Source organism: Crocuta crocuta, unplaced genomic scaffold (assembly GCF_008692635.1).
Source record: "Crocuta crocuta isolate KB4526 unplaced genomic scaffold, BGI_CrCroc_1.0 scaffold219, whole genome shotgun sequence".
Classification (NCBI taxonomy): Eukaryota; Metazoa; Chordata; class Mammalia; order Carnivora; family Hyaenidae; genus Crocuta; species Crocuta crocuta.
In genome coordinates, this window is record NW_027551572.1 from 4,306,510 (window position 1) to 4,328,439 (window position 21,930).

Sequence of the window (21,930 nt, forward strand, 5' to 3'; positions counted from 1 at the left end):
TTAAAGTCCTAAATTATTACATGATACTAATGTTTTGGGTAGGTGGGGCTGTGTGTGTGTGTGTGTGTGTGTGTGTGTGTGTGTTTTAATGTCAGAGGAGAGATGTTNACATTTAGTAATTTTCTTTCAAATAGTCTTTAAAATCAAATTCCTGGTAACATGTTTGTGATCCTTAAAAGTATTTTGTTTGATGGTTGAATTCTATTCTTTTATTTATATTTTAATGAATATTTTTGCAAACTGTGCTAAAATAAAAGTTGACATTCTGGTTCTGACATTCGTTTGTAAGAATTGATCATGTTTCTGGTTAGCTCTTTTAAAAGTACAATCTAGGAAATCTTAGTTTTTATAAGAGAATATAGCCATTAATTTTTTTCTACAGATTAGGCAACAGAAGATTTGTGAAAACAAAATATATTGATCTCATTTATATTCCCTTGATGAAGGAACACATGCTGGTCTCCGCTCGCTTTCTGTCCACTAATATGAAATCCTTGTCCCTGCTTCCTTGCTGGTAGGTTTTTAGAAGTTCAGTGAGCAATGCAAATCGCCTGAAGGGTGGAAAATTCCCTTGTCACACAGATGCCCTTATCAGCAGCAACCAGATGGAGCTCTGAGCAGGAACATTATCAATGTTAAATTGCTTTTCCCCTGCCCCAGTAGAGAGGATTAAAGCATTCCTTTAGAAATGGGTGGCAAATGTACAGACTTAGGAATATGAATTTAACAGTTTGCATTTATAAGTACATATATGAAAATAATGTTTCAAAAACATTCTGTGTTCAAAATACAACCCAAACCAGTTCAGACTGTTTTAAGTAAAATAGGATAATACTCTTCCTTGAATTCATTTACAGAGTAAGCTTGAAATTTTGCCTTTTTTTTTTTTAAGATGTGGATATCTCACTGTTAGTGTCAAATGCATATCTTGGATATAAATTAGGTGATTCAGTTTTAGTTGTGGCAAATAAAGGTGTGTTTAAGTTTATTAATACAGTTGAAGTAAATATACACGCATTTTATCACTCGGATTTTCATTTATTATTCTGGCAAAATTCACTGGCTATTTTATTTTATTGTTTTTGAGTAAACAATTTGATTTTTGAAATGTCAGTTTAACTGTTGTTATTCTGTAAGCTAATAATTGCTAAATATATAATTTCAGGTCTATCTGAACATTATTGATGTTTAGCAGTGTCAGTAGTTACACATGTACTTTATAAAACTGTGATTTCAGAAGTCCATAGAAGAGACTGTTGTTAATTATATGTGTTGTTCATAGCCACTTTGATGTTAGTGATTCTAATATTGAATCCTGATACCATCTAAGCTCCAGTGAGTGATAACTATTGCTCTGATAGACAAGTTGGTGTGCCCACCTATTCAGTGGCTAACAGTTGGGTACAAACTCTTTCATTACATTCATGTGCAGGTTCATGAAATGTGCTGCTGTTGTTTTCCTTAAGGCCTAGTTTTTAGTATTTGCCAACATTTGGGATTTTGCTGCAATTACATTGTGATGTGTGTAGCTTTGCACATTATAAATATGAACATATAAATAAGGATAGATCAACGATTTCCTTTTATTTATTTATTTATTTTAATTTTCATTTGCCACTCAGATATGTACCTTGTTGTGGCATTCAGGTAGCCAGGATCCAGAGCTACAGATCCCTTTTTATTTATATATATAATATCAGATAAATATTATTATGGATATTACATAAACTATTCATTGGCAAATAATAAAGTTGAAGAACTTTATTATTTAGGTTGATTCAGACATATCAGTAAAACAAAAAGTATTGCTTCAGCCTAATTGAGTTCTATTTTAATGCTTTACTTACAGAACCAATTTGGAACTTGAATTAATTCATCGGGGAGGCAATTTGTGTTCAGGTGGTGCAAGCACAGCTGGCAAAAGGTCTTGCTTAAGTAAGTAGTAAATAGTGCTAAATTTAAAAACATTTTTATTTTAAAAACATTTTTAACTATGTCATTTCTGAAAGCCTCTTCTGGGAAAGTGGTCTTTTGATATATTTTCGCATTCTTTTTATGTTCCATGCAATCAGTTGTAATGCTGATTATATGCTTTAAATGGTTTATCTTGTACTTAAAAGAATCATGTGAATATTTAGCTCTTTCTATACTATGAATCTCAGTAAATAAATGCCATGCCAATAGATCAGATTTACAGTGGCTCAAAATTAAAATAATGTAGTATTCTCAGCTATAAAAAATTATCTTCAAACAAATTCTTTTAAAGAAGTTTTACACTGTCTAGATTTTAAAAATCTTTTTATAAGTTAATTTGTGTTGCCTACATATTCCTGTAGTACATAGTGCTGCTGTTAATGAAGGCATTTGCACTCTATTTTGATGTGGACATTAAACTATATAAAAATTGTGAATGTTTGCTTTTATTTATGAGAATACTTTATATTGTAAAATAAGCATGATTTTTCAGTACTTTTTATAAGGGTAAATTTGAGACAAGTGTCATTTGGTACTTAAAGTAGATTTTCATGAGTATGGGTTTGATGCTATCACTATTTAGTCATTGTTCAGAGAATTAACTAGGAATAATATTACTTAATGTCATGTACAGTTAATTATTGTTCCCCAATCACTGGAGCCCAAATGTTACCTAACATGATCAGTACAGGAAATAAAAATTGTTTAAAATATATAATGTATTCTTTTAAAAATGGATATATTTTCTTAAATGCTAAAAATATTAGTAGTTTATTAAAAATTATCAACGCATAGGTTTTTCAAAAATGTATATGTATTATTGTAAATATATATGTGATTTTGGGATGATTTCAAAGGACTGATCAAAACATCATGAAGGTACGAATTTGTGTGAAGTTTCAACTAAGTTACTTTAAAAATTCTTACTAGTTGTATTAAATTTTGATATTTTATTTTGGGTTATCACTTGATTCCTAGAAATATAAGATTTTGGAAGTTATTTATTACTGAATACCTAGTTTTATTAACTTTTGTATATATTTAAACCCTACTTATACCCAGTGATTTAATATTATGTTCTAAAGGAGAAGTTGTTGATACATAAGAGTTTTAGCTTCCAGACTGTTTGAATTAGCAAAAACTATAAGTTCACTTATTTAAATTATTTTTTCTTATTAATTTATTCTTAATTGATGTTTGGCATTGGCTAATAATACTCCAGAAACTGTTATATTAGAAAGTATTTAGTAAAGGAATTTCAGTTTTATGTTGAAAAGCTCTACTTCATCCATCCCCCCCCACCCCCCNATAAATTTATTCATAATCTTAAAAATAGTAGGAAAATCCTAGCAGCATCCACCTCAATTAATATCCTTAATTTTATTTAAAATTATTAAATTGATACTTACTTCCACTTTCTTTTTATTTCCCCCTTTAATGAATAAGAAATTATAATGTGCCAATAAAGAAAAGGTCATGATCATCCTAAATATAAATTCAATACTATTTTTGGTTTTTCTTTTTCCTCTTATGATTTATGTTAGTCTCTACCCCCCAGCTTTATTGAAGTATGATTGACAAATTATATTGTATACAATTCTATATATTTAGGTTGTACAACATGGTGATTTTTATTTTTAGTTTCCATATGATTTATTATTGTTCAATTGTTTATGCATTGCGTTATTTATCCTAATGTAGAATATATTTTATGTTGTATAAAATCCCACTGTTTTGCACGTGTTGTTTACACAAGTCTAGCTCAAACTCAAACTTAAGTTGATGGTGTGTTTTAGGACCTTAGATCAAATATTTCATTTTTTCATTTTCCAGTAGAACTTTAATGGTATTATTAAAGAAAAATTCTGTCTTTTTTCTAGAGACTCCTTTTAAGTCAGTCTTTTCTTGTTTCCATTTATTGTTCTCTGTTAACTTTTTAAATATCACATTTTTAAAGTGTCTTTTTTTTCATAATATTTTGGGGAAAGTGTAGGAAAGTGCTCCACTAATTAAGCAAATGGTATGGTACTTATACTTTGGAATGGTGTTCCATTACAGCTTCTTGTAAACTGAAGATTAGTCAAGAAAAGATTTAATAAATTTGTCTGGTACAGCTTGTAAAATGCCTGGTTGATAATTATGAACGGACACACGCACACGCACACGGATGCAGGAGTTGAGAGGGGGGATAAGATTGTTCTTTCTATAACAACAAAAACAGAAAATATTACTGGTGAATTTATGCTGAGAAATAAAATTGTAGTGGAACAATGCCATTCAACATTTACATATTCAACATTTTTAAGCATTGACGTAAAATGGCCAGTACCCAATCATAATAAAAGTTCATTCCTAAATATGTATCTGGGAAACTTTCCAAAGTAAAAAATGAGAAAAATTAATTAACAAAACAGCATACTATGTATGGTATTTTAATAATACCTCACATCTGTAGTTTTAAAGTTTATGAAGTACTTTCACATAAATTATTTAGTCTTTAGAATGACCATGTGAAATAGGGGTTATCTCTTTTTCATAGAAAATAAACTGAAGCTCAGAATGATAGCCTTGCCAGTCATACAGCTGGAAAATATCAGAGCTTGCACTTGAACCCAGCTCTTCTGACTCTTAATTCAGTTATGTAAAACCCATCTCTTGCCTTTATTGTCTGAAAGGATACAGAACCTTTAAGAATTTTTACTCATGGACTTAATTGAGGACATCTTACTGTTTACTGTTGCCTTGGAATCTTTCCAGGCTCAGCTTGCTAAAACTCCAATGATTTTGTTTCCTCTTCTCTTTTGTTAACCTTCCACTGTGATTCCTATTTTTGTCTGGGGCCATTCTTTCAGATATTTTCTCAAGTCCTGATTCCTTCTTCCTTGGATACCAGTTGGTTTTCCTTTTATTTTTCACCAGTTTGTTGACTGGTTCCTTCTTGCCCCTGGTATAAGCCATCGACATCAGCTCCCACATATAGCTCTGTTCCTGATTTCTGGATCAGAGTTATGGACCTCTTGTTTATCAACTGCAAGGGCAGGCATTAAGGGTCTTGTATTCAGCAGATAAGACTGTCTAGATAATTAATTGTACCAAAGAAAGTGTTCAGTTCTAAAGAAGGACATGGATAAAGTTCTAGGAAATTTGGAGATTTGGGATCATATCTAGCTGGTAAAATCAGCAAAGCTTTTGGTAGACATGGCATTTGAACAAGACTGTAAAAGATAAGTGAATTTAGGATTTTTGTTGCAAATTAGTATATGTGCTGATAAGTACCACAAGTTTCATTAGCAATAGATATAGGACAAACCAGATGCAAAAATTGAAGGCATGACTTTTTATTAAGAATAATGTTTTCTTAAAATTGGTTAATTTCTTCAAGTGATTCAAAAGTAGATACTAAACTCTATAGATTCTAGTGAGGTTCACAGGCTTTCAATACTTTTTTTGCCAGGATAATTTTAATGTATTTCTTAATACACTAGAAATTGTTGAAACCAGTGGCTGGGCTAGGAGTGAAGGGAAGAGGTGTTAGTTAATAAATTATTAATATTTGGGATGGTTTTTTAAAAATTTAGGTAAACAACATCTTTCCATATCTTTGGGTCTGAGACTTTCTGTATATTATGGTCGTTTAAGAAGCCACAGTTTATATCACAAATGAATTTAATAATTTTGTAGAGAGCTTAAAAATTAAACTCTAGTCAAGAGAGTCTATGGCAAACCCTTGCTTTGACATTTTCATTTGGAAGTCTAACTTAATGTTGATATATGATCTCATCAAGAAATGATTCATATGATGAATAACTGCCCCTGTGTTTGTTATTCATAGAAAGCAATCCAGCTTAAATGTGTGCAGGCAACTTGAAATAATTTTAATTGCTTGACGAATGAGTTAGAGTTAGAAGAATGGTTTAATGTTAATTTCATCTTACAGTAAGACTACACAAAGATATTGTTGATTAACATTACAAAATTCCTCCGAAGTAGTCTGACCTCATTCTTTAACAGTGGCAAAATTCTGATATCTATATAGCTTATTAAGGTCTATTCTTAGACTTAAAAGTTATGAATTGTACAAATAGGTTGAATCACAACTCTCATTCTATTCTTTTTGTTACTCCATAACAAGAGGAAAATTGGGTCACCAAATCATAACAGTCACAATGTATAAATTAATATAGAAATGTGAAAATTGCCTCCTGATTCTATTCTTTATAAATAAGATAGGCAGATGATTTGGAAGCAAGCTGTTTTATCTCATGAATACCCGGCCAGAAGACTGTTGTAAGAACTCAATTTTGTAATGTATGTCAACTCTTCATACATTATAAGTCTCAAGATTATATTTCTACAACTTCAACACTATCTTTATCGAATTCAGGTGGGGATATGTATGGGTAAGGAGACTGGAAGCAAGATAAAAGCTAATTTTTAGCTCACCTTTTTTTAAAGGACTTAACAGATGTTCTGTTGATATGGAGGTGAGAACATCAGAATGGGATTTATTCCCAAAGAGTGATACAGTTTATCTGTTGGGAACAAAATACACTGTTGGTCTGGGGAGACCTGGGTTAGAGGGATAAGAGTGGAGCGTGGAAATCTGAGCTAAGAGGAGTGACTCTATTCTTTAAAAGTCTTTTTTGAAGGTTCTGTGCTTTGTGGCAGCATAGTCAGGCCTTACTGCATTTATGATTTTTGTATTCCAGAAGCTAGGTACCACAGATAATAATTTCCACTGTCAGAGCACAGGAGCCTTGAGACCTTGCTAGGCTTAGGACAAGACAGCTTCTTTCTTCTGCAGGATGATTAGAACCCCTGTCCCTCAGTTTTAAATGAGGTGTTCAAATTAGACTTGGATTCATGGAGCATATCCTTTTTGGTAAGAGGAAATTGAGAGTCCTAAGAACCAACTATTTTTCTTTACCTTTCTTATGATTACCTATGTGTGGAAGCACGTTTGTGCCTCTCCCCATATTGTTCTAAATCATATTGTAAGTGTGAAGGGGGAAGCTGCTTGTCATCTAACCTTAAAAGTAGAAGAAAAACAGTTTCATGAAATTACTACTAATGTTGTGATACTTAAGGTGACCAGAGAATGGTGGTGTACTGTGCTTGGGAGTGGAGACCTAGCAGCGACAGGAGGCAGTAGAGGAACACAGGATGGTACTAAAGATAGCTTTTTTTCTCTGCATTTCCCATACTCACATGGTGGAATAAAACCTCTCTTATGTGAGCAAAGCTCTGCTACTTTATCCCCAAACTTCTGTGTGCCTTTATTGACTACAGCAACATAGGATACAGTGCTGAAATGAGCACTGGGTTCGAGTTAGAAGATCTGGATTCTAGTCCTATTTGTTATCTTTTGGATTATAGGAAAGTCACCTAATTTTTTTACCTTATTGTGGAAATGGAGATGATAGCTGTGCTAACATATCTTTTACAGTTAATTTAAGGATCAAATGGTAATAGATAAAACTGAATGTGTATATACACACATGCTATATATATATATATATATACACACACACACACACACACACACATATATATGCTATATATACATAAACACTAAAATATAGTTCATATATAAAACTGAAGTATTTATTTCTTCTTATTATTAATTTTTTCTTAACCCTTTAAAATTCCTACCGTGACTGTCACTTTATTCCCTGTCCCGCCTTGCCTGGAGTGGTGGGGAGGGAGAGGGGGAAAATGAATCAGCACCTGTCACCCCATGGAGGCATGAACCTCCTGTTTCTTGGGAATAAGAGCTGCAGATCTTCTCTTCTTCTTAGAATTGTTCCCAGACTTCATTTGAAGAGCCATCTCCCATCTTTCTATGGCTAATTTCTCAGGGGTGTAGGAACCAGGGTCAGCTGATTCAGCTGTGAGAGGAATTTACCCACACCTATTACATTTGCCTTGGATAAATTGGTCAGAACAATTTCTCACTTTGATGGGTCAGTTACAGAGAAATTGAGACTTTTTTCCCCCTATTCAGAGAGTCATTTGGCTAATTGAGATTTTTTCATTGACAATTATTTCATCAGTGATAACTGCATTGATACTACTGAAATCTTGAATGATCCAAAATGTAGACCTAGATAAGTTTACCTTAGGTAGATTTTAACAGTGGTACAATTTAACATGGAACCAATTCATAAAAGTCTTTAAGACAACTCTTTAATATATATTTCTGTTTAATGACACAAGCTCCACTAAGAAATAATCTATCAGTTTTAGATTACTAGTTACTTTAATATTGATAAAGATAGAAGAGATTGTTAAAGCTTACCTTTGTTCCAGCTGAGAGTTCTTACAATTAAATCATAGGGGTGTGTGTGTGTGTGTGTGTGTGTGTGTGTGTGTGTGTGTGTGTGTTTTAAGGACAAACCAGTCATTCAGGGTGTTTTCTGCTTTAGTGAGGACATGTCTAATATTGTGATTAAGCACATTATAATACTTTAGACTTGTCACAATTACAAAGAATTTCATTAGGTGTTGCAGACAATAGAATTATTTCTCTCAGGTGAGTTGTCAGAGTAACCAATGTGGGGAAGAAAATGGGGGGAGCAAGTAGGTTAAGCATTGCTCTAGTAGTTAGAGTTGAAAGGTTAGTCTCTTTGGAGCAATAAAATTAGGACTGATTAATTGGCCTACTTCTTGGTTACTGAGCCAGTGTGTCATTATGACAAGAAAGGAAGAGTAAAAATCCTTCGTAAATTTTACGCTTACATCATATGATGTTTTTTATAGGATTGTTGATTTATTCACACAATATTGAACATACTTAAACAAAATCCTGTTATGTGACAAGCACTGTGTTAGTCTAGAAAGTACAAAGAAGGACACAATTGTCTTTTTCTGGGTGCTCTCACAGGACTGTATAGGAAGTGATAAAATAGTTAACTCAAGGTAGAGAGAATGTATAAAGCAGGGGATGATTACATTTGTCTCAGTTGTGGTACTAGAGAAAATTTTATAGAGGAGCACTTGAACTTGCTCTTAAAAGAGAAATCACTTTGCCTGGAGCACAAGAACGTACTATTCTAGACTGAGAATAGCTTGCAGAGACAGAGTAAGACAATATGACACATTGGGGAAAACTTGGAAAAGAAAGGGAGGAAAGAAGGTTAAGAAATAAAAGATAGGGCTTAGCTCACAAAGGGCTTTCGATACCTATTCCTTCAGTGGTTCACCAACCAGTTATGAGATAATATGATAGACTTATTGTTTACAGGGATCGGGAGAGAGTGAAACAAAAGGCATGAACCTGAATGAGCACTCTGTTGAGTAATCCATTTGAGAAATGATGTAGCGGTGGAGTGAAGCAGAAGAGGATGGATCATAGGAGGCAGAGCCAATAGGATTGGTAATCAGTTGGCTATGGAGGGCAAGGACGTGGGATTCGACTCCCACGTTTTTGGTGTTTTATTTTATTTATTTTTTTATGTTTGCAGGGGCAGTGATGTCGATCCTTCAGTTAGTGATTATGAGAGGAACTGAACATTACAGCCCAGATGACCATTGAGCTATATAATCAGTTTATTTTTGGATATATTGATTTTGTGGTGCTGTTGAACATTGAAATGCTAGAGAAATTTGTGCATTATAAACTTATAAGTAGACATGGAAATTGAATTTGGTGAAGTAGTATGTGCAGAATGAGAGGGAAAGAGAGCTAAGAAGGGCTCCCTTTTCTTTCCTTTTCTTATGGAGAATCTTATCTTTCAGGTTTAACAGAGGAAGAACGTATAAAAGTAACTGAGAAGGACCTGGGGGAGAACCAGAGAAGAGTAGTACCAAAAGTTTAGGGGAAGAGAGAGAAGAGACTTAAAAATATAAATATTTTTTGTGAGGTGGTAGTTTTTTGTGGAGACCTGATGTTTGTAATGTTATGATTTCTAATTTTTGTTTGGTTGTAAAGTTCTCTTTATCCTAAGTTTACTATTGTCAATATTTGTTTTAGTGTAAGAGATCAGTTTGCTGATTAATGGAATCACTTCTTACTTGATATCTCTCAGACTAAATTTTGAAAACACACAATGAATAGTGAAAGATATTGATTGTTATTTGGCCAATTTTCTGTTTCCTACTGAAGTTATCTACAGGTTTTAGCATTGTTTTTCAAAGGTAGATATACCTCATTAGATATTCTTCAGCTCTAGTTAAGATCAATACCAAAGACTCTTATTATATATTGTATTTATAGCTTTAGAAGATTCCTCAGGGTTACCATATCAGTTTTTCATAGGAATGGAAAGGGGTATGTATGTATGTGTTAGAAAACGAATTTTGGTGTTTTTTTTTTTTTTTTTTAATTATAAAATCCCCAAGGAGAACTGGAGTGGTAGAAATAACAACGAAGTAGCAAAATTTGAATTCTTAGCTTTTCCAGTATTAGGGTGATTCTTCCTTTCTCTGGGCCTATTTCTTCATCGGTAGAAATGAGGGAATAGAAGAAAATGAAAAAGTTTCTTTCAACATTTGTTTTTCTTTATTTATGGTAGAGGTTGGGAAAATAGATGGATTGCAGCATTATTTCTATGTGAGCCATAGTTTCAGTGTAAAACAACTTAGGAAAATTTTAACTCTTAACACATTTGATTAAATCAGGGAAACTCTAAGATAATTTAATTTTGAAAGGAAATTTTTTAAAGAGCCCTTGGATTCAGTTAGCACCTATCTAAAAAGAATGTAAAACCCACCACTTTGCAATTTGAGTTAATATTTTTCTACCAAAGGAATTTAGGTGTTTTTTAAAAAACAGTTTTATGGGGCGCCTGGGTGGCTTAGTTGGTTAAGCGTCCGACTTTCGCTTAGGTCATGATCTCGCGGTTCGTGGGTTCGAGCCCCGCGTCGGGCTCTGTGGTGACTGCCAGCTCAGAGCCTGGAGCCTGTTTCAGAGTCTGTCACTCCCTCTCTCTCTCTGACCCTCCCCTGCTCACGCTCTCTCTCTCTCTCCTAGAAATAAATAAAAAAACATTACAAAAATTAAAAAAAAAATTAAAAAATAAAAAACAGTTTTAGGTTTTAGACACTTTTTAGATTATAAATTATGTACTTGGTAAGAACAATCTCTTATGTGTAATTAAAGTGAAATAAAATGACCAATATATCTTTCATCATTTTATTTCTCTGCTAAAAACATCTCTGTTGTCAATGTTTATTAGTGGAACCAAGTTATTTGAAAAACTGGAGATTTGGGAAACCTAACTGGTCCCCAAAGTAGGGTTAACAATATTACCTGCCTGGTAGAATTTTTGTGAAAAGTAATTGAATGCTTGGCATGTATTAAATACTCAGCTAATGTTGGCTATTAATAGGATGAAGACATTTGAAGGAGGATTTATACTATACAGGATTTATACTATACATTTATACATATATACTGTATATGTGTGTGTGTATATATATATATATATATACAGCTATATATATAACAATGCTTCACATTGAGTGAAGCAGGTTAAGGTATTTACATTCTTCTGCTTGTTATAGAGAGATCAGATTGAAACTTAAAGTTATGTATAGAGTGTTAAGATTCAGTTTGCCTGCCTACCTCCCACTTCCTCTGCCTGCCCTACAGAGTGAAGCATTTACTTTGTTCATCTTACAGCTCTCTCATGACTTACAAACCTTCCCAAAACAACTACTACTATTTTTACTATTACTACTGCATCTCCCCCCTCCCCTGCCACAAGAATCATATTGATGGATTTTAAATTAATCTAAAATCTAGTTGATTTTTAAGTCAGTTGCTCAGAGAAACAAAATCTTGTTTTGTTTTGATCATTTTAATTTAGAGAATAAGTGGCAACAATATGCTTCTGTTATTTGGCTTTTCTTCCTGTCTGGTTTTAAAAATTAGTTTCAGTCATATGTCGAAAAGTATTATTTGACTTTCTAAAAAAAATGACTTTTGATTCACATATTTTTTGAATATTTGTGGCAGAATAATCTAACCCATTCCTTATCATTTTAACCACCAAAAAAAGGACATGGTATGGAAAGCAAAATTTAGGATTTTCTTCTGAATAATTTTAAACAAAAGCTTTTTTTCCCGCATTATGTCATGAACAGAATTTTGTTGAAAGCTAAGACTTACAGATTATTGTTACGGTTTAGATAGAAGTGAAACAAGCTGGATTAGTTCTGCTAAATAATATTATTATTTCAGTTTTTTCCTTCATGTTGAATCAAAAGATAATGAAGTCACAATTCAGTCTAAAGAGGATTTGGAGAAAGATACTAAGTGAACAGAATTTCAGATTTGTGTGGTGGCATTGTTATCAGGACTCAGCATAGGGTATTGAGGATAACACTAAGGATGCGGCCACAAGAATAAGAAGTACAAGTTGTCAAGCCTGAAGCATAAGCCAAAAAAAAGTAGGACTGTGATAGATGAGGAAAACAGACCATTCCTGTATTGAGATTGAACACAAGGATAGTCCATATTCCAACAGATGTTATTTAGAGATATATATTTCAGAGTTTACCTTAAAAGAGAATATAAAATAGTTGGTACTTAAAGTTGGTGAATTGTAATTATAAGGATGGGAAATGTTTCCACATGAATTAGCCAGAAATTTTGTTTGAATTTTATTCTGAAAGAACTGTGTGAACTTTCTAATTACCTTTTCTTCAATTTATTTAGATCAGCTGTTCCATGTATTAGCCTTGCACATGCGGCTTTATAGCATTGATTCTGAGTATAATCCCTGGAGAAAGCTTACACAATTAGTAGAAGAGATGAATTCACAGTAAGTATTATCAAAAGATTAAAGTCAATTAAAACTTTTTTTGAAAAATAGTTAAGTATTAAATTAGGATTAAAATTCTTTACAAATATGTAAATTTGCCTTATTAAACATAGAAATATATTAAAAATAAAAACGGTTTATCGTTATACACTCTGTAAAAATTGCATAAAAACTCATAAGAGAGAAAATCCTTTAAAGAATCCCATGGATTTTTATGCAGTTAAAAAGTTTGAATGGAGGTACACAATGGCTGATTGCCTCTCTTTTTTATGTCAGAATTGATTAGAATGGAAAGGGGTGTGTGTGTGTTAGAAAACGAATTTTGTATTTTTTTAAATTATAAAACCCCCAAGGAGAACTGGAGTGGCAGAAATAACAATATTATTAACTATAGTCAACTGTGCTGTACATTATATACCCATGAATTATTTATTTTATAAGTGAAAGTTGGTACCTTTTGACCACCTTTACTCATTTTGCTCACTTACTATCTCTGACATTTTGCTCACCACCATCTCTCACAACCACCAATCTGTTCTTTGTATCTATGAGTTCATTTTTTAAAAAAGATTCCACATGTAAGTGAAATCATATGGTATGTGTCTTTTTTTTATTTATTTCACTTAGTATATTGCCTTCAGGATCCATCCTTATTGTCACAAATGGCAGGGTTTCCATCTTTTTTATGGCGGAATAACATTCCATTGTGTATATATACATCACGTTTTCTTTATCCATTCATCCATTGATGGACACATGGGCTGTTTCCATGTCTTGATTCTTATAAATAATGCTGCAGTGAATATTGGGGGCACATATATTTTTTTTTAGTTAGTGTTTTTCTTTCCTTTGGATAAATATGCAAAAGTGGAATTGCTGGTCATATAGTGGTTGTATTTTTAACTTTTTGAGAAACCTCCATATTGTTTATTATTTAATGGCTTCCCGGTTTACATTCTCAACAACAATGTAAAAACGTTCCTTTTTCTCTATATTCATGTCAACACTTAGTATTTATTTTTGGTAATATCAATTTTAACAATTGTGAGCTGACAACTCATTATGGTTTTGACTTGTATTTCTCTGATGATTAGTGATGTTGAGCAGTTTTCAATACCTATTGGTAATCTGTATGTCTTCTTCAGGAAAATGTCTGCTCAGATCCTCTGCGCACTTTTTAATTGGCTTGTATTTTTGCTATTGTATGAATTCTTTGTATATTTTGTATATTAACCTCTTATCAGATACATGATTTTTCTAATACTTCTAGACTTCAATTTTTATATTTAGCTCTGTTTGGAATTTGTCATGATATATGATATAAAGAATGGATCCAATTTTATTTTGTTCCACATAGCTACCAAATGTTGCTTTATCTTCCCTACAATAGTAAATTATAACAGACCTACCAAGAAAGCAAGGAAGAAGAAAGGAAGGAAGGAAGTTGAGAAAGTACTTTGTTTACTGATGTGGAAAGATCTCCATCAAGTTAAATGTTAAGAGAAAAATCCAGGAGAAGAAAATATGTACATAATGCACCACTTGTGTAATCAAGTAGAGCTGAGGAAATTAATTTGTATTTGCTTGTTAAAACAAAACAAACAAACCAGACCCACACATGTCCAGATACTGGATTTATAGCATAGATGGCACTGAGGAATAGTGAGGGAAGCACAGTCTTTAAAATAAATGGTGCTGGGTTAATTGGATATTTATATGAGAAGTAATTAATATTAACCCTTATCTCATACAGAACCTACTCACATTTTGCCAGTTGTTTCAGTAATGTCCTCGAAATGCAAAAGCAGTGAAAAGAAAATTCAAGATTGTGCTTGCATTTAGGTGTCATATCTCTTAATTTCCTTTCATCTGAAATTGTTCCTGACTTTTTCTTTGTTTCATAACATTGATATATTTTTTTAAGAGCTCAAGCCAATTATTTTGTAGAATCCCTCAATTTATTTTTGTCCATTAGTTTCTTGTGGTTAGATTCAGGTTATAAACTTTTCACAGAACTATCACAAAAGCAATGTGTTCTTTTTAGTGCATCATATAGGAGGTACATGCTCTTAACTTTGTTTTGTTATTGATAATGGCTCTGATCACTTGGTTAATGTGGTATCTGATAGTTTTTTCCACTCTAATGTTATTATTTTATCCTTTGTAATTAGTAATTACAATTATCTTCTGGAGAAATACTCAGAGGCTATGAATATATCCTGTTACTTCTCAGAAAAATTTTATGTGTATGTTTTGAGTGTTTATAGACAAAGTTAGCAAGCTATTAGTATTTTGCCTGTTATGTCTAAGGAAAATCACTTTTCTTAATATTAGCTAGTGATGTTCTTTCCTAGCTAGACTTGCATACCCAAAGGCAGAGATGGTGTGCAAGTATTAGAAGGCCTAATTCTCAGAGTCTAAACATGTTTAGCAAACATATAAGTTGTAGTATTGGTGAATTGGCAGTTTTAAAGAATAGGGTGCCTGGGTGGCTCAGTCGGGTGAGTGTTGAACTCTTGATTTTGGCTCAGGTCATGATCTCATGGTTCGTGAGTTCAGACCCCACATCAGGCTCCATGCTGGCAGTGTGGAACTTACCTGAGATATCCTCTCTCTCTCTCCCCCCGTCCCACCCCTGCTTGCGGTTTCTCTCTCTCAAAATAAATAAATAAACTTGAGAAAACTGTAAAGACTAGACATAGGTACTATGCTTTCAGTAATACTGTTTGCCAGGAGTGTTCTTATCAAGCCCTAATAATAAATACCCATTAGGATGGTAGTAAATGCTGTGAACACTTATCCGGGGATTACTTCAAGCTTTCATTTTTATGCTTTGCATATATAATCTCATTTAATCTTCGCCATAACTATATACACTAGGCACCATTGTAATCCCATTTTTTACATACAAAGAACTGAGGCTTAGAAAAATTAATTAACATGGTCTTTAAGGGTACAGAACTATGAAGGAATAGAGGTGGCATTTGAATCCACACCCTTCAGATTCAGGAGTCTTAAGTTCTTAACTATTATTCTGCTTCCTTTCTTAGAAGAAATATGAACGATTTCTGGGAAATCCCATTGATTTTTTCCCCTATATTCTCATTTTTATGGTTCATTAATTCATTAACTTGTAATATTATAGTTGATTATAATATGATATCTATGTTTCCTATCTATATATTAGATTTTAAAAAATTGAAATATCTTTTTCTATTTTCTCACTTTTAATACTTTACTAAAATAACATTCTGTGTCTAATCATATAGGTTTCTCATATATACTTTTTTCTGTAGTCCTCATGAAAGTTATTTCTTTTTAATTTCATTGTGTTGATAATGACTTTGGTTTTAAAAAAGAAAATGGAAAGTCAGGCCTATTAACTCTAACCCATTCATTTCTTCTTATCACCTGTAGAGTTAATAGTAGTATACAGTTTTTATAATCTGGATTTTTTTAAAAAAATTTTTTCTTAAATTTATTTTTGAGAAAGAGAGAGAGAGAAAGAGAGAGAGCGTAAGCAGGGGAGGGTCAGAGAGAGAGGGAGACACAGAATCTGAAGCAGGCTCCAGGCTCTGAGCTAGCTGTCAGCACAGAGTCTGACACGGGGCTCGAACTCCCCAACCATGAGATCATGACCTGAGCCAAAGTCGAATGCTTAATTGACTGAGCCACCCAGGCGCCCCTAATCTGGATTTTTTTTAATGTTTATTTTGAGAGGGAGGGTGTGTGTGTGTGTGTGCGCGCGCGCGCGCACATACACACACACACATATGCACACATGTGCTTGCACTAATGGGTGAGGGGCAGAGAGAGACAAGGAGAGAAAGAGTTGCAAGCAGGCTCCCTGCTGTCAGTGCAGAGCCCAATGCTGGGCTCAGTTTCATGAACCATGAGATCATGACCTGAGCCAAAATCAAGAGCAGACACTTAACCCACTGAGCCACCCAGACACCCCTGTCATCTGGATTTTAAAGATAATCTAAAAACTTTAAGAAATAGAAACAATTATGTATTTTTAAATATTAAGCATTTAAAGGATAACTACTGCAATGATGGTATTAAATCTCATAGTCAAAGGTTTTGGTTCTCTTTTCTACAATGGGGTATATCCATTCATTCATTTGTTCTGATTATTTGCCTGCTGTATGCCAGAAAAGACCCATTTCTCTGGCCTCAGAAGGATTGTTTTTGTCTTAGTAGCCAACAAACTCCAGGTTACTACTGCTTTTGTAAATTTTTTCTGATTATAAAAATTGTATTGGTTTTACAATGTTTAGAATGTGCAAAAAGGGTGAAGGAGAAAATGAAAGAATCTAAAATCTTATAACGCACTTATTATATATAATTTATTACAATTTAATGAATTCATGAAACATAAAAATGAGATCAAATATGAGGGAGGAGAATCAATACTATTTTATGGGAATTCCTATAACATTGGTAACATTTTGAGATATTTATTTCCAGTTTCTTTTTTTCTGTATATATATTATGAAATTTTAAATACTATTTGAATCATACTATACCAGTTTTAGAATCTGCTTTTTAAAATTAACATGTAACTGGGGCACCTGGGTGGCTCATTCGGTTAAGCATCTGACTCTTGATTTCAGCTCAGGTCATCTCACAAATTCATGAGATCGAGCCCCACATCAGATTCTGCACTGACAGCACCAGAGTCTGCTTGGGATTGTCTCTCTCCTTCTTTCTCTGCTCCTCCCCTGCTTGCTCTGTCTGTAAAAATTAATAAATAAATATTAAAAATATAAATAAAATTAACACATAACAACCAAATTCCCACATCATTAAAAATTCCTTAAATGGCAGAGGTGCCTAGGTGGCTCAGTCCTTTAAGAGTCTGATTCTTGGTTTCTGCTCAGGTCATGTGATCTCATAGTTCTTGGGTTTGAGTTCCACATTGGGACTCTATGTAGACAGCACACAGCCTGCTTGGGATTCTCTCTCTTTCTCTCTCTCTCTCTCTCTCTCAAAATAAATGAGTAAACTTAAAAAAAATTTTAATTGCATATGTAATTTATTTATTCATTCCTATTGTTAATTTTTTAAATTGTTTTTCCTTTTCTACAATGATGGGTTCAACAGTTCTTGACATGTCGGATATAATCCCAGAACCAAAGAATAACATGAAAGTATAAAAATATTTTTTGGTTTTAGTCACCTATTTGATAAATGTTCACACTGCTTGTCAGGCACTGTGTTACATACTACAGCATTGCTTTTTGAAAAGAGTATACCTATATAAGCTTTCACTGACAATGTGGGAGTGTTCCTGGTGCTGTTCATCTTGAATATTATCACTTTAAAAAAATATTTTGGGCTAGTCTGATAGATAAAAAATGGGATCCCAAAGTATAGAAATTTGTTTATTTTCTGGTAAAATTAACTTCATATACATGTTAAATATTTTGTTTATTAGCTATTTGTGTATATATTTTTGTGAATTATATGTTTATAATATCTGTCCGTTTTTCTATTGACATCTTATTTTTAAAAAATTTTTTTAATGTTTATTTTTGAGAGAGAGGGGGAGAGTTGGGGGTAAGGGGCAGAGAGAGGGAGACACAGAACTTGAAGCTGACTCCACACTCTGAGCTATCAACACAGAGCCTGACGTAGGGCTTGAACTCACAAACTGCCAAAGTCAGATGCTTAACCAACTGAGCCACCCAGGCACCTCCATTGGCATCTTATTTTTAAAAATTATCTGAGTGATTCTTTATGCCTTAAAATAGTAAGCCTTATTTTTTCATAGGTATTGAAAACTTTTTTCCAAAATACATTTGCCTTTCAATTTTATATTACTTTTCTTGACATATTAAAGTTTTAAAATTTCATGTAGCCAAACCAATCAGGCCTTATAATTCTTATTTTTTCTGATTGCTTTAATACTTAGAATGCCTACCTAGCCCATCCATGATGTTTACCTTTATAACCTGTATTATAATGTGTTTCCTGCCTTGGGCTTTGCAATACCTACTTATATATTCTTTGTAGAACTTTCTTATGGGATGATTTTTAAAAATACATAATCCACTTGGAATTTATTCTCATCAGTAGTAATGAGTGAAGAGTTAATATTTATTTTCAAATAACTAGCTAATTTTTAAAGCAATTTTATATCCTGTTTATTATGTGCTAAATATTTGTATGTTATGGTTCTGAGTAGGAACTTTCCATTTTGTTCTGTTGACCTACAAGCCCATGTCTGTGATAGGATCATGCTGGTTTACTTATTGAGGAGATATATGTTTATCTCTGATGTAGATTAAGATTCTCTCATTTCTTTCCCCTGTGAAGCCCGCCCCCCATACTTCCCAATTTTTCTTTATTATTCTCACCTGTTTATTCTTCCAGATGATCTTTAGAACCATTTTCTAAGCTTTTCCCTTCACTTGTGATTTTGGTTAGAATTAAACTCATAAATGAATCTTGGGAAAATAGCTATCTTAATAGTAGACCATTTCAGGGCACCTGGGTGGCTCAGTCAGTTAAGCGTCTGACTTTGGCTCAGGTCATGATCTCACGGTTTGTCTCTGTGCTGACAGCTAGCTCAGAGCCTGGAGCCTATTTCAGATTCTGTGTCTCCTTCTCTTTCTGACCTTCCCCTGCTCACCTTGTCTCTCTCTCTAGCAAAAGTAAATGAAACATTAAAAAATTAAAAAAAAAATAGTAGACAGTTTCTTCAACTAAGAGCATTCCCATTTTTTAAACTTTTTTATTTTTTAAGTAATCTCTAAGCCCAATGTGAGGCTCGAATTTATGACCACTAGATCAGGAGTTGCACACTTTACCAACTGATCTGGCTAGCCACGCATCCCAGAACATTTCCCATTTTTTAAATTCAGTTTTTGTTTCATTGTAGTTTTGAAAAATTTCTTAATTGTACATTCTTAATTGTATTTAATATAAAGCTTGCTAAATTTTTAACAAGTATATATGAATAATTTTAATAGAAGATATAATCTGAAGTATAGTTTTCCATGTGTATGGAAGTTTAGACTGATTTAAATATTTGAAGATCATTGCAGTAATAATAAAAAGCAGATAAATAATAGCAAAAGGGAACTCACCTCTAAATTTGAGAAAGATTGCATCTGTTACAAAAAAAATTGTTGACACATAACATAATAAAATAAATGAGAATCTAGACATGATAGCCCTATGAGCTTTTCAGTTGCTTATAAGATCCCTATTTTAAGAAACTATATTTAATTTACTCATTTGGGATGCTTCTTTTCTGTACCTAAAAGCTCCGTAATTTGTTAGTTTTTAGGTTGTGACACAAGAAGTTCTGAAGCCTCTTTGATTTTTCTGCAGTAAAATATATCTTTGTATAGGGGTGAGATTGAGCTAACTTAAATGGATTCACAAAGTTCCTTTTAATTCCAAGTATGAGTCTTTTGTTAGCTGTTAGATTTAATGCAGCCATATAATAATTCAAAATCATTTTTGTTCTAAATAATTTTTAATGGACCAGTTTCTTACCACTTTCTTTTTTACCCATATGTTAGCAAAGATTTTTTTCAGTGTTATTTTCCTCTTTCTTTTTGGAAATGGGTTTCATCTTTTGCATGTTTTTGTTTAAGTTGCTTGGTTCATTTCATTAAAGTAACTGTGATAAAACCATAGAAATACAAACATGTGTAGGAGTTATGGGCCCTAATCTCCTTAAGTTTGTAATTTACTATGATGTTTCCTCCTTCAGTGCATTTTATCTCTCTCTCTATGCCCTGAAGCCTTAACCATCTAGTTTTTGTCTCTTTTTCCACCTGTTTGTCCATCCAGCAATCCTTTCATTTTTCATTTTTTAATTTATTCAGCTAGGTTTTATTAACTGTTTTAATCCAGGCACCAGGGAAATGATGGTAAAAAGATACAGTTCCTGTGGAATTTTCTTTTCATTCTATTTAACAGAGTAGAGGATGAATTGGGAGAACATAAAATTGAACAAGATTGAATAGTTAGAAGTCAGTGGCCATAGAGATGGCAAAGAAGGAATAAAGATAGTTGTTAGGACTTACTGGCAACTAAATATGGGGTGAGTAAGAGAAGATAGGTTTGGGATATCCTCAAGAATCTACCTTATTTATTCATTATATTTTTATAATTATACATTGTGCTAAATATATATAAATGTATACAAATATATACATTGTGCTAAATATTAGAGGATATAATAAATAAGCCAAATCAAAACTAAGAACATAGAAGGAAGAGCAGATTGTTTATGGCTAGGAGAGATTGTGTGGAACAGAGTTGAATGTTCATGAGTTCAGATTTAGGTATGTTCAGTTTAAGCTGCCTGTTGGACATAAAGTGGAGATAGTAAATATTCAGATAGTGAGTTTAAGAGATTCATAGCTAGAGATACAGATTTGGGAGTCATCATTGGTGATTGATGTGATGGATTAGGAGATCTTTCAAAAAGAGTCCTTCATATTAAAAGAGAGTGGGAATTGGGAAACAGCACCGTTTTTAGGTTAGTCAGAGGAAGAACTTGTCAAGAAAACTAGAGTAATCAGAGAGTTAGAAGAGAATCTGGGGGAGTGTTTGACAAAAGCCAAGAGAATTTTCCAGATAAAAGTGTTCAACTGTATACCAAGTCAAGGGTCAGTATGGTAAAGTTGAAAAACATCCACTAGATTTTGTAATTAAGAGATCATTTTTGGCCATGTGGAAAACCATTTTGGTCAGGATTTGAATACTAGGTGAGCAAATGTTGNGAGAGAGAGATTGGAGAGACAAATAGGATTCATAGCATTAATGGAAGGTTAGTTTTAGAGAGGGAGGCAAGTAAATTAAAGGGTTATTTGTAGAGAATGGAGACACTGAAAGAGCTGTCTTCTTCCTCTGGCAGTTTTATCTGAGCCTCACAGCAGCAAGCATTGGTTTACTCCCAAGTGCGTCCAGTGTCTGACATATAATAAGTGATCAGTTAAGTATTTGTTGAATGATGGAGCCTAATAAAAGTGTTGAGCAATTTTTGTTAATCCCATATATAGTCTGAAGTATAGCTTCAGAATTTATTCAATTCTAGAAACTTAAAATTTGCTTTTATTTTCTGAAAAAAAAAAATTAAACACAAGATAAAAAAATGTATCCTTCTTTGAGAGTTTTAAAAATTCTTATAGATCTAGAATGAGATCTGCTTTAGAATATATTATTT

General features: G+C 33.0%; 1 protein-coding gene across 1 annotated transcript in view; it reads left to right on the forward strand.

The window, feature by feature from the left end:
- UBR3 (ubiquitin protein ligase E3 component n-recognin 3) overlaps positions 1-21,930 on the forward strand; it is a 229,040-nt gene that overhangs the window by 167,827 nt on the left and 39,283 nt on the right. Inside the window, exons 31-32 of the mRNA XM_077751180.1 lie at positions 1,850-1,935; positions 12,635-12,740. Of these exons, the coding sequence (XP_077607306.1) occupies positions 1,850-1,935; positions 12,635-12,740 (192 nt within the window). The remainder of the gene's footprint in view (positions 1-1,849; positions 1,936-12,634; positions 12,741-21,930) is intronic.